This window comes from Melospiza melodia, chromosome 11 (genome assembly GCF_035770615.1).
Source record: "Melospiza melodia melodia isolate bMelMel2 chromosome 11, bMelMel2.pri, whole genome shotgun sequence".
In the NCBI taxonomy this organism is placed as follows: domain Eukaryota; kingdom Metazoa; phylum Chordata; class Aves; order Passeriformes; family Passerellidae; genus Melospiza; species Melospiza melodia.
In genome coordinates this window covers 22,546,022-22,560,096 of record NC_086204.1, presented here as the reverse complement: position 1 = coordinate 22,560,096, position 14,075 = coordinate 22,546,022, and the positions used below count along the sequence as shown (strand labels likewise).

The window sequence follows — 14,075 nt, the reverse complement described above, 5'->3', positions numbered from 1 at the left end:
TCCTGGAAACATGGACCTAGGCTCAAACCACTTGCAGAGTCTAACTCAGGTGTTTGTGCAGTCCTTCTGCACATGTATGACCCTGAGTGGGATGAAAACAATCTGCAGAGGCAGCAGCACAAAGTTCCCATCATACATAGCAACAGAAAGGCATATAAGAAAACTAATGAATTAGAAAACTAGGTTTTTAAATCATTATTATCGAGCTCAAAACATGATAGCTGTATTTTTAAAGGATAAAAGGAAGCCAGGCTTGAGCATCAATTAATCAATCTGACAAGTACTGTATTTCATAGAAGTCTTCAAGCTTCCTGCAATGCAGCTGAAATGTTTTCTCAAGTTTTCATCCCACAGACTGAACCTCCCTCACTCCTTGGTGGATGTACCTTTTCCACTCAGCTTTGTTGTATTTTGTTAATCCAAACAAAAGTGTCTCAAGTTTGGGTCTAACTGCACACATAATTTTAGTCTTTAGCAAAACTGCCTTCTGAATGCTGCAGGCCAGCATTTGTTTACTACTGTAACCTTTCTGTAGTGTCTCTTCCATCCTGAAAGACAATCTGCTCTGTGAACTCTTCCATCAAATCCCATAGGGGAAATTCAACAGGGATGGCAGGACCTACACAATCTATTACTGGTTTTCAATCCTGCTGTGCTAGCAGCTAACATATCCAAGTGACAAACACACACAGTGTATATCCAGCCAATTTCCACAAGACAGCTCACAGACACTGCAAGAAGTCAGGGCCAGCTGAATGAGCCCCTTAGAAGCAAAAACTTCACTGGAAATCTGTCCTGAATGGATTGCTGGGTGTTTGGACAATGAGCAGATAATGGAAGGTGCATTCTAAAAGTGCAATGAAAATCAGCTTCTTATTATAACCCTTGTTAAGTATTTTTAGCATTAGCTGAATTAGCTGATATGTTAAACACCTACAAGAGTTTCAGAACACAGCATGACTCAGTAAATGTCAAGACAAAAAATTGCCAAGTATCAATCAATTAACTAATCAACTTATTTTGGCTACAAACAGCTGAGAATGTTTATGGTGGATTATTTCTCACACCTTATAACAAAAATCACTACAGAAAATCTTCCTATATAAACAGCTCATGAAGACTAAATCAGAAATTACATTTCAAAAATTCTTACACTCCCCAGAGCCCACCCTCAACAGCTCCATCTGCTTCTGGAAATTTAAACATGTACATGGAATGTTTTGAATTGCTGTCTTGCTTTTACATTCATAAAAATCCAGACCAACTAAAAGGTTTAATTGGTAGAAATGTTTACTACATGTATAACAAAAAGTGAAAATATTTATGATGCAAGTCCAATAGCAAAGACAGTATTTTTTCCTGGAAACAAACACAGCATCATCCTGTTTTCCATGTACAGAATAGACTCCATTAACACTAGACCAATTTCAAATAGAAAAAAAAATTATAAGCTAGACTTCCAAATTATTGCAAGACCAAGCCATCAGTCTTGAACCCTCTTCCCTCACTGCACTGTATCATGCATTTATAACAGAACATTTGAAAATAACTTCTGACAGATTACTAGATTTGGGGTTTGTGGAACCTAATTGTAAGTTAAATAAAAAACTCACAAAAGACACAGCTTAGAGGAAGAGCAAATTAAAAAGTTCTAAATCTGGTTTCAAAGGCAGTCTTTCGAGTGTTCATGCTTCTTCCTTCAAAGAGCAGCATTTTCACCAGGCTTCAAACATCACTACAAAAATACACTAACCACAGCACATCATTATTTGATGTGGAAATGAAATCACTGAGACTCTATATGACCTGTCCATTTATCTATTGTGGTTCTTGAGGAACAAAGTCTTGCTGATGGATAAAGCATTTCAGTTTAGGCTCAAACAGTTCACCAGCCTGGTGGCCTTCACTGCTTTGTTAGCTTCAGCTACTCAGCTTCTACGAATAGGAATTAAATAAGACTTTAAAAAAACTTTTATTTCAAATAAATGCCTATCATCATATCTTCAATAATCCATTGCCTTTCTTATAGCACTAAAGCAATGTTGGCTTATGGCAGGCAGCACGGGCAATAAAAAATACCTATCAAAGCAAAATGAAGAACTGCCCCTTCTAAAGACTTTTAAGAACTACCTTGACAGGCAGGACAACACTTACACTCTGGGCTGCAAGAAGGCAGGTGAGCTTGCTCAAGAAGTCAACTGCTAGGTGTAAAGTCAATAACACATACCCATTCCTCCAACACAGTAACACTTGGATATACTACTCAGTTTCCCAAAGCATCCAGTCAGGAATATATCCAAAATCTTTGAGTGCTTTGCAGCTGCCTAATCCAAGCCTTGGACAGCACCCCACTGTTATCCTCAAGTGCTCTGTAACAAACAGTAAGTAGCAGCAGCTTCCCCCTTAAGGCTAATAATTATTTTAAAGAAAAGCAGGGCCACACCAAACTAGCACTTCTGGAAGAATTCTCTTGGCTCCTTCACTTCTATTCTGTTTTTGGACAAGAAATGCAGTGTACTGCATCTTTCCACTGCCTGCTTAGCTATTCTAATATGCAAGATATGAAATTAATGTGGCTAATACAATATTTGCTCTTACTCTTCACTTGTGACAGGAAATCGAAATCTCACATGGGCGAGCTGAATCATCTAAGCTGCTGATGCAATGCCTCCTAAATATTGATTTACACAACAGAATTTTGTCCATTAATACTCAACTTGGAGAAAAGCGATGATTCCATTTTCTCAGGCCAGAGAAGTACCATCAGCCCTCTGGTGCCACTTTGCTCTTACCCAACCAGCCCATTGCAGAATTGGTCACTTGACTCCACATGCCTTTTGTCTGCATCTGGATTTCTCTTTTGGCTCAGTTCTGTTATTATCTAATAAGCACATTACAGAATTGATCCCTTGATTCATTCCCCTCTGCCTGCTTTTAGATGACTCTGTCCCTCAGTCACTTTTTCAGCACCCCATATTTTTAAATATTGGTATGAACACAGAAGTGAACCCAGAGGAAGAGCTCACCTGGAGCTGCCATCTCTGTTTGATGAGGACACAGAAAGGCAAAACTGGGGCTAATGAAGAAGTCGGGTAGGAGCAGCTCTGGCATCAACAAGAATCAGCTCATGGCAGGCAGTGAGACACACCCATGGGGCACTGACAGGTTTGTTCTTTCTGGTTTCTTTTCCTGCCTCCTCAGAGAAAGGACCAAGAAGAAAACAAAGATAGAACATGTCACAAGAGAACATCTGATTCCTCCACAGCTACACCCTGGCCTCCTGACTATCTTTATTTCTCCATAGAAAAAGTAATAAACTTCAGAAAATAAAGTCTGAGGGTAAGTAAGAATGCCTGCCAGCCAACCACGCACTTTGGACTCTGGTTAACCATATTAGAAGCTCCACAGGCTAGAATTGTGCTCTTTATTAGAAAACAGCACTGTTTTTCTGTTTTCTTCCTGCCATAAGAAAAAGAGCTATACAGCAACAAAGGAAGATGAGAAAAGGAAGTTTGAGGTCTGCAAACAGTAACTGAGTTTTTACTGGAAAGTTACAATCACAACTTGTAATTCAGGAGTCTTTATCAATGTCCTCCTTAGGAAAATTCTTTAGCACCCTTGACAAAACAGACACAGGTCAGAACTACCCTAAAATCAACCCTAAACAATTTCACATAACAGGTGGTAATAAGCATTTATATAAACAGATGATTCCTGATCTTCCAGAAGTTCGCAGCACTCCATCCCTCCTTTAATAAAAGGGGCAATGATGTTTACAGAATATACTTGGCTATGATTAAGCTATGGTTGCTTTTATAGAATATGTAATGTGAATAGTACAAACTACACTAGATTGCAAATGCAATCTGCATGGCTAACAGTAAGTCCATTTGATTCGGTTTATGTGCTTGAATTTTGAAAATAAACCTTCATCTTCTTCAGATTAAGTTTCATCCCAGCCTGTAGGCTTTGACATGAAGTTATAAAGAACACCTCTGAGTGTTGTGAGCTGTTACCCACAGGGTCCATGACTGGGAGAGCTACAACAGAGCTGTGATCAGCAACCTGAGAGTCAGAGCTGTAGAGAAAACTGAGAAGCAAAGTGCCAACTGAACTCCAAAAACTTTATTCTTCATTTGTCAATCAAAAGGGAAGACTCATGATAGAAAACCAAAGAACACCAAACTGTTCTGCAGTCTACATACAGAGCTCATCACAACAGGGGTACTGCCTTTACTAGCACTGATGTCACCTAGAGGGAAAAGAAAAGAAAACACTTAGTATATTTGAACTACTGAAGTTCTAATTAGGAAAAAAGAAAGATCTCTTCAGTTTCCAGGCTTGCCACGCAGCAAGGAAAGCATGGTAACAGCTTCTCTGCAGTTGTAGAGACAAAATAAATCTGAGTAGCACTCTGGGGTTTGGCCAGTTTCTCCCTGCTGGTCACTCACTGCTTTCCAAAAAAGAACAGGGTGAGAAGTCAGTGGAAAAGATCCTTTGCTATTCTTTCCAAGAAAAAAAAAAAGAAACAAAATATAATGACAACATGAAAGGAGTAATAAGTTTTGTAACCTATCGTTTACAAGTAGTCTTGGACAAATTTGCATGATTTTACTCATAGATGGAGGAGAAATATCCACATATGCATAATGTTACAAAACTTTCCCTCATATGACACACCCAACTGTGGTAATGCAATCCCAAAAATTGCAAAAAGACAAGTATCCAAAAGTAGTGAAGGAGTAAGCTTGTCTGCAATCACACTATTCCAGGCTGCTGCCAGAGCGTTACCTGGGTTTGGCAAACACTCCAAGAACAATCAAGAGGGAAATGCACACAGTTCTAGAAGCAAAAGAACTCAGTGTCTTCTGTTCCAACCAAAGCTCAATTTTACATTTCAAATACTTCTGCATGGAAAAGAGATCAGATAGTAGAGAATTTTTACTGCCTGTGCTAGCACAAGCATATTCCACAGCTGAAAGTTGGCCATTAGACAAAACAAGCGCTGAAGTAAGATGTCGTTTAGTTTTCTAACTGCAGGAATAATTAAACATTGGCAGAGCTTTCAGAAGAGGTGACAAACACACCATGATCTAATACTAAGATAAGATCAGTTTCTAAGAGAGATGTTTTAATTTATCTTTCAGGAAAGCTCCACAGACAGCACACTGGATAACCTCAGTGCTCCATTTTGGCTTTGAGACAGAAAGATCTAAACTGTTTCAAAGACAGGTGGGGGGAAAAAAAGGAATATTTTTGTTACTCTGAGAAAGTTTGTAGCACTACAGTTCCTATAGACGGTTATTGTTATATGAATTGATTGTAACTCAGTTAGCTTGTTAAAAGCTCAGGAAATACTTTGCATCCAAGCAGAAATTGGTGGCACACCTGGCCACCCACAGCAAGAGTGGGAAGCTAGTCAGAAGTGATGGGGTCTGTTTCTGTTCCCTCACCTTGTCACATATCCAAGCAAGCATCCCTGGGTTGCACTCCCTAGTTCCCTGCATGCCTTTAGAGCAGAAAATGTCATTCAGTGATACCCAGTACACTCTATTTTTACTCTGTCTCAACCTCCATCCCACTAGACCTGTGACAACACTTCAGTTTTCCTCACCTCTGTTTATCATCCCTCTGCTTTTAGAGGAAGACAGCATTTATATTTGTTAGGGACACATTAGCTCCCACTCCTCATGGAAAAAATAACAAAGACATTCCACACAGACAAGTAAAAGCAAGCACATGCATTTGCCCCATTCCAATGTTCTCCTAGATTTTAGATGATTTCAGGTGTTTTCCTCAGGTGGATCCAGCCTACCTAATAAATAATGTTCACTTTTAATCGCCTCCTTTGGATCTTTTGCATCCCTTGGGGAAAAAAAAATACAAAGTACAGGTATTACCTTGAGCATGAAGATCCACCTCTTGCAAAGCCTGAGTCATCACCTGATACCAGAGGACACAGTGAGTTGCTGTTTGCTACCCACCCTCTGCAGACCAACCACAGTCTCGTATAATTCCATCACAACCTCTACAGCCATCTCCTCTAGAAACTGAAGAATCCTTTCTGTCAGGACTTTGTCTTCTACCTGAAGAAAAAAATGCTAATAAAAGCAATTCTGACAAATATTGGCCATGATCCATGTCAAATCTTCCACTATAAATATCACTAAAACGAACTATGTCAGCATGATATGGAAACAGCCTAGTGCTTGAAATGTGCCTCTGGATGAGGGTGACTGTCATTGATGAGCAACAATCACTTTCAACTCAACTTCCCGTTTTTCTCCTTCAGTGCAGTCAGCAATCATACCATGATTAAACCGATCCTTTACTGAAATCCAAGTGGGCTGTGTTTGACAAAGATGCCCTCACTCAATGAAACTAAAATGTCACAGAGTAAGAAGGACGATTCAGTCATGAGTTAATGACTGATGAACTGGAAGCAAGTTGGAGCAATTGGCCTTTTTCCCAAAAAAGAAGGATCACCACTGGAGTCTCACAAGGATCTCTCCTGGGGTCAACACCTTCCATATTTTAAAGCAAAATCTAGCAAAGAAGTTTGACACTTACATTACAGAGTTTGCTGACAATGTTTAAAGTTACTGAAGATTGCAAAAGCTAAGACCAAAGATCTGAAGAAGATTTTAATGATACTGTTTAAGTGGGCTGTAAAATAGCAAGTAGTTGTAAAATGATGCATAGTATTTAAAAAATATGTACACAATCACAAGTTCTGAACTAGTTATTACCACTTAAAAGAGTGACTGGAGTTATCACAGTTCCACAGAAGTGCCAACTCAATGCTTAAAGACTGTCTAGAAAAAGCATGCAAAAGATTAAAGAAGGAAATCTAATATGCTATGTAAGTTTACTGGGTGGCATATGCTGAAATACTGTAGCTGGTCCTGGTTATTGCAACCCAACCCTGTTCCTTGGATTCCTGCATCACTGTCTCCACTCAGAAACATACCTGCAAAAGGTGCAAAGAAGACAGCAAGGAGAATGAAAGGGGTAGAGTAACTTCTTTCTGAAGTGCCTCTGGAAAAGTCACAAGCAAGGGACACTAAATACAAGAAAAAGTCATCAACCCATAAGGCGCACAGAATAACGTGGATTCTCCTTTTCACTGTCTCTTCCAATACAAGAAGGAACAAGCAAGGCATGAAACCAAGCAGGCAGAAAGTTTAAGAGCAAACGAAAATAAGTGTTTTTTCCCACACAAAATGTGTTTAAGCCCTACAACTCAGCCACAGGATGTTGTGGATGCTACAAGCATACATGGCTTCAAACATTAATTGGACAAATTCATAGAAGAAAAAACCCACTGGGGGCTCTAAAAACAAATATCACCTCTGGTTCAGGAAACCTATGAGCCACAAATTACTGGAGGCTGGGAGAGGCATTTCCTCAATATACACTGTACTCTCCTCCAAGCATCTGTTCTTGGCAGCTGGGAGAGGCAGGACACTGGGCGAGAGGGATCTTTAATGTGCCCATTACAGCCACTCTTAATTCTTGCACAACACACGAGAAAGCGCAAACATTCATCGTGGGCACGTCGGAGCTACGAGCACAGCAAAGGACCAGATTTTCAAAGGCCTTAAGGTCAGTACAGTGATTAACTGCTGCAGGCACAGCTTGATAAGGATTTTTTTCAACACTGGAGTAGCTCAGCCTCTCCCAGCCACAAACTTGTGCAAATGTATGGCAAACAAAGAGATGTGAATTTAATCCAGGATGGTTTGCTGCAGCTGTGCACAGTGTTGCACTGGCAATGCTGAGGGCACATTACAGACTTGGGAACAACTGGGCTACTTAAATCAGAAGGGCCTCAAAGGAAATACTTGTCAAGCTACAAGCTGGATCAGTGAAAATGGAGTGCCTCGCTGTCTTCTGCATCTCAGAAGGCCTTTTTTACCACACACACACTACTAACAACATTTAAATAAACGCTGAATTATTGGTATTCAAGACAGAAATGCTGTTTGTCACATTTGTCCAACACATCCATTTATTTACAGCTGTTTACCACACTCATAAAACCTTAAATGAAAGGCAAAAGGGAAGAGGGGATGAGAGCTTCTCCTTAGAAGTTTGGGGAGTATCTCACACATGGTTGAGTAGAAGCTTTCTTAACTTTAGCTGAAAAATTCCTCCTCCAACACACCGAACACCTGCCAGCACACAAAGATCTGCTCTTACAAGTCACTCCAGGTCCTAGTCAGAGCGCTCAAGTTAAACACAAATTGGCATTATTTCCCATTAAAAAGCCTGGTGCATCTCAAAAACTGACACTTCTGAATTTGCAGCCTTCCCTGGTTTGCACCATTGGGGTTGTCTCAGTGAAATTGCCCAAGTGTTCAATACATTATTCACATGTAGCATGTTCTGTGTGTACCATTTGTAAGTTTCATTCACACCACCAAGAATGGAAATAATTTCCTTCAATTTCCGTGTCAATATCATAAACATACATCAAAACAGTACAAGAAACACCTTGTTGCTGCATTTGATTGCTCTACAAATTTGCCCATTTCACAGACAGCTAGGAAGATACCAGGTGACCTCTTCTGATTTTAGATTTTTTTTTCCCCGAATGAAGACTACAGTATTCCTTAGTTGTTTCAGGAAAGAATAAACATCAAAAGCAGCAGCCCCTCTTAACCACCTGGCTTAACAAAGCACTAGAGAATAAAATGCTAGATGTCTCCTCTTCAAGGGCCCAGTCTGATAAATCTGTATGCAAGAGATATCCACTAATCAAAGCCAAAATCCAAGGCCCCCATAACTGAAGGCAATGTAATGCACCTTTTCTAGAAAAAAAACCTAAGAAATTATTTTTTAAACAGCATAAACCTGTGCATCTGCAACAATGACGTAAATTTAAAACATCTTTTTGACAAAGAACCTAGGTTTTCTCTTTGCTCCAAAAAATGGCAAAACACAGCAATGAACTACTGCATCCCAAGAATCTTCATACTTGTGATACTTTCTCCTTCTCTTCAAATAAACAAAAAAATAGCATTAGTTGTCACCTGCATTTTTCCACTGCAAAGTGTCATCTCCCATTTTTATCTCTTGTAGAAAGACCTAGGACTATCAAACCAAAGTGTTGATGATCCTAAACTTGATTTAGTATCTCTTTGGTCTCTCGTCCTTGTAATCCTAAGCACCCATCAGTAGATCCTGTTTTTGTGGGTATGAAAGACATGAAAGTGGACATGCTGAACTTACACACGCTCACATGTAACAAGCCTGTGCATTTTCAAGTCTCTGCAAAGGTACGCTACGTTTCCTAAACAAACCACTCCTGGAATTAAGACCTAAAACGCTGGAAAACGCATCATAATTACCATCGCGATTGGGAGTGACCCACAGAGGGTTACTAGAAAGATGTACTCTGCGATTAGTAACACCAGCCAGCACACAGCACACACCCGGCTCCGCTGCATCCTCCCCCGCCTTCCGCGGCACGCGGGCAGACTCGCGGCACCGCGGCTCCCGCAGCCCTCGCTCGCTCACTCACTCACTCACGCCACGCCGCCAGCACCGGCACGGGCACGCCACCGCTCCACCCTCCGCCCTTCTGGGGGCATCTACCTGCGGGAGCGCCCGGAGCAAGCGAGGATGCTCGGGGGCTGCCGCCGCACCGGGCGCCGCCGCTGCCCCCGCCCCTCGCCGCTCTGCCCCGCCGGTGCGCCGCGGTCCCGGCCCCGCCACGCGGGGCGCGTCTCCATAACAACGGCGACCCCCGCCCCGCGCCCCGGCTTTACCCGTTCCGTCGCCCCCGCGGCCCGGGCATCCTCCGGCTCCTTCCTGCCGCCGCCCCCCAGCAGGGCGGCTCTGCGCTCCGCCGCGGTGCCGGACACCGCCCGCCCGGGCTCCCTCCGCGCCGGCGGCGGCGGCGCCGCTTTGTCCCCCCGAGAGCGGCCCTTCCTCATCGCGGCGGCGGCTTCTTCTTCTTCTTCTCCTCCCCTCCCCTCCTCTCCTCAGCGGCGGCGGCGGCACGGCCGGGGCCCCATGGCGGGCGGCGGTCACGGAGGGCCGGGGCGGCGGGGCGGCCGCGGGCACCTGCGCGCGGGGCGCGCGGGCGCGGACATGCCGCGCGCTCCCGCTCCCGCCGCCTGTCAGCGAGCGCGGCCGCCGCGGCACCGCCCCCTCCCGCCCCGCGCCCGCCCGCCGTCGCTGCTATCGCGAGAGTTGCGGGAGGAGGAGCGAGACTCGCGGGCGCTGAGGGCGGGCGGTGCGGGAGTCCCGGGGGAGGCTCCGCCGCCGGCTCCGGGCTGCGCTGTCCTGGCCAGCGGTGGCCCTGCCGGGCGGAACAGCCCCTGCGTCCGTGCCAGGGCTGCCTCGCAGGGGCGGTGTGCAATGAGGATGCCTCTTGGGGGAGTGTCGTGCGGTCGTGAGGGCAGCGTTGGTGTCCCACAGAATCAGTCTCGCTCCTGGGAGATGTTCCTGAGCTGTCTGGATGCCATCCTGTGCCGCTGTTCTGGGGCAGGGAGGCTGCAGCAGATGAGGTACTGTGGTCCCGTCCGGCCTGAACCGTGCTGTCACTCCGCGGTTCTGCAATTCTGCCATTCTGTGGATCGCAGAGTGAGTCAGGCTGGCGGGACCGCAGTGGCTCCTCTGCTCCAAGCTCCCTGCTCCAGCGCGGGGCACGGGATGGCATCCGGACGGCTCTGGAACATGGCCCGGGAGGGAGACTCCGCAATCTCTCTGGGCAATCTGTACAGCTGTGTGGTCACCCACAGAGTAAAGTTCTTCCTCGTATTCAGGTAGAACTTTCTGTGCGTCATCCTGTCGCTGTGATTGTGATCCGAGATCAGCTCAGATGTCCAGCACAATCCAACTTCCCTGTCAATAAATTCTTAATTGTCCGTGAAAATCTCAGGTGGGTGCAGGACCTTCCAGATGGTGTTACACGTAGACGGTCACATTGGAAAAATGCCACAGACTTCCTGCTGCAAGACACGGTGGGATCCAAGCCCCAGGTCCGCAGTGCCCGGGAGAGGGGAGAACCTCTGGGCATCCCACATCCCTGCACAGGAACTCCGAGCTGCAGGAAAATGTTCACCAGCTGTGCCCCTCCACTTCTTAGGGTGTGGATTAAGATGTACTTCACCATCTTAGCAGAAAAGACAAACCTTCAGAGATTCATTACCTCAAGGAGTAGTAAGAGGGTATCATCACCTTGTGTTCCATCTCAGTAGTTCACACCCTCTTGGCACTTTTGTCTTTACAAATTATTTCTTGAGGGTTTAAGTTACCAGTTTCTGCATTCATCTTGCACAAAAGCAACTTCGAAATTTTGGGTTTTTCTCTTCACTATTACATAGTCAGGAATCTTGCTGCTCCTGCAGAAAAAAATAACTCATTTTTCCATTTTACCAAGCTGAAAAGGCTCATACATCTTCAACCAGGAAATCTAATTGTATCAATTTTTATTCATTTTGTACAAAGACAACAAAAATACAATTCCCAATGATTTATCAAGGTAGAAGAGTGGGAGCCTTTTTTAATTATTAATGTTTAAATGCTTGCTGAAAACTCTTTCAGGATGCTGGATTAGTCAGAGAGGTCTTTTTCCATCATAATTGTATGTGATGAGGATGGACAACCATGTGGAACTTCCCAGCTGGGAATCCTGCTCTGACTAAATGTAAATAATGCAAATTTATGGAATCTTGGCGTCCTTGTTAATGTGAGTCTATTAGGATGGCACAGTGCCTCATCATAATTTGGCTGGATCTCTGCCCTGTTGCAGCATAGATGCCAATTAGTTATTTGTTGGTTATGGCCTGTGGGACACCTTGCTCTGGCTCACACCTGTTTGCTTTGTGTGCCAGAAAGGAATTCATGCACACAGGAAGAAAAGTCACAATGAGGATGTGTATAACATTACCTGTCTAATATATTAAACAAATAAGCATGTTAGAAACAAATCTTCACTTGTTCATCTGAGACAGAATTGCAAATAATTGCCTTCTGGTTCTGTATTTTACTTTAAAAATTAAAAATATCTTTCATTTCTCCAAATCAAAAAGCCATTTGTGAGTTAATAGGACATTTTATTTGCAAAGAGATTGTGTTTAGTTTGCTCCTGGCTCATTTCCTTCTCTCTTTAATCCCCGTTTAGTATTTTGGACTCAAGATGTCTTTCCAATATTTTTGAAACAAAAGAACAGTGAGGTTTCATATTAACAGAATAGGAAAAATACTTCTCGTTTTACTGATTCTCCCATATTTTTTTCCATTTAAACATGTCACTGAATATGACCTGAATCTGCAGACCAGTCTGAGTGACCTGATTTTTCTTTTCCATATGAGCTAGTTTTCTGAACTTTTGTTTTTTTTTTTTTTTTTTCTAGCTTTAAATAAAAGTGAACAAATCATGAGAGGCTTGGCAGGGAAAAGGAGTACAGATGAATGAGGCAGAGTGTGGTGTGGTGCTACATCAATGCTCATGATGTTTGTCTCCAGAAAACTGTCACATCCAAAAAAAGATGGAAAAATAATTAATAAAGGCTTATAAAGGGCATGAATCTTAGATTGTCTGCACTGACTAACACAGAGCAGGGCACCACAGAGTCTCTGTAGCTCGTGTGCTGACACTCAGCTAACGCAGTTTCTCTTTGCAGTTCCAGATACTGCCTTTCCCTGGCTTCCACCTTGGTTTTTTCCATATAAAAAAGGTCTCAGCATGCTCTTCTGATTCATAAGGTAGCTGGAATAATATTGTCAGAAAAAGTTCCCTTCCATTCTTCTCTAGCTGGCTTAAAGGGACTTTGGTAGGGCAGAACACAGTCTACTCAAACTCACTCCGTGTTTTCTGGAATGATAAATTCCTCTGCAACATTTTTATGACTGCTTAGCACACAGCTACAGCAATAATTCCTGGAGCTGGAAGAGAGATATGCAGACTGAAGCTGTGAGGTTAAAACCTCTTTATTCCAAACAGAATAGAAAATGCTAAATAGTAGAACTCATTCTGCTGAGCAAGAGAATTTTCTCTTCAAAATGAAATACTTAATCATTTGAATCCCTATTAAATTTGACCATTTGGCAAAATCAGTGGCACACATAGCCCAGCTGATCACCTGCTTCCACTGCTTCCAAGGCAGAACTGCCTCACTAATGCCATCAAACAAGTCTGTCACTGCATCCTGTCATTTGTCATTCCACTCACACTGTACACACAGCCTTCCCTCTCAGTGTTTGTGCTCTGTACGAGACGGAGGAAATGGCTTTGGTTGTTCTGCATGCGAATCTGTCACGCACCTTCTGTTAGTGACCCACTTCTAATGGCATTCACAGACAAGTTCTGGGCTTTGCACTGGAATACTAATGCTTGGCAATTGGCAATGTGCAGTCAGGCAGGAGGAAGGCAGGGACTGCGGCATGTGGTGCTGTACCTGCACAGAGTGTCAGGAATGACAAGTAATTAACAGGCTGCATGTCATCACCCTGACTCCTGCCAGCTTCCCCAACTCCGTGCATGTGACAGCATTCTTTCTTCAAGATTCACAAGTAAAAAAAAAACCCCACACCAAAAAAAAAAAAAAAAAAACAAAAAAAAAAAAAAAAAAAAAACAAAAAAAAAACATGCTACAACTAGAGAATACAGTTATAAGTTATATATATAAGCAGTTTATATCTATATATACAGGTATATATATATATACAGGTATATATATATATACATACAGTTATATATATATATACAGTTATATATATAAGCAAAATAAAAAATACAGGTAAGAAAGTCCCACAGAGCCAGCAAGAAGCGCTGGGCAAAGCTTTGACTGAGACTAACCCATTGTTCTTTATAGAATTTAAGCATCCTTTTGTTCAGCAAAGTTCAAGATCCCTATCCCAGCCCTGCCAGGCTGCCTGCACAGCACAGGGCTGCAGCCACAGAGTACAGCTCCCCATCAACACCCCCAAGCTCCAGGGAAATGGTGAGAAACAAAGGATTTTACAAATGAACAGAGGAGAATTTGTAAGTCTGGGACCTTGACACAATCTAGGCAAAATTTCTCATCATCTGGATCTAGTGAGGTCTCCTGTTTGAGAAT

The 14,075-nt window shown here is 43.1% G+C and overlaps 1 protein-coding gene across 7 annotated transcripts in view; it reads right to left on the bottom strand.

Moving 5' to 3' along the window:
- MAST2 (microtubule associated serine/threonine kinase 2) overlaps positions 1 to 9,967 on the bottom strand; it is a 184,932-nt gene extending 174,965 nt beyond the window's left edge. For all 7 annotated transcript variants that reach the window (XM_063166009.1, XM_063166012.1, XM_063166010.1 and 4 more), the window contains exon 1: positions 9,774 to 9,967. In XM_063166009.1, coding sequence (XP_063022079.1) covers positions 9,774 to 9,941 — 168 coding nt within the window. In that variant the 5' untranslated portion in view covers positions 9,942 to 9,967. The remainder of the gene's footprint in view (positions 1 to 9,773) is intronic.
- Between the last annotated feature and the right edge of the window lie 4,108 nt (positions 9,968 to 14,075).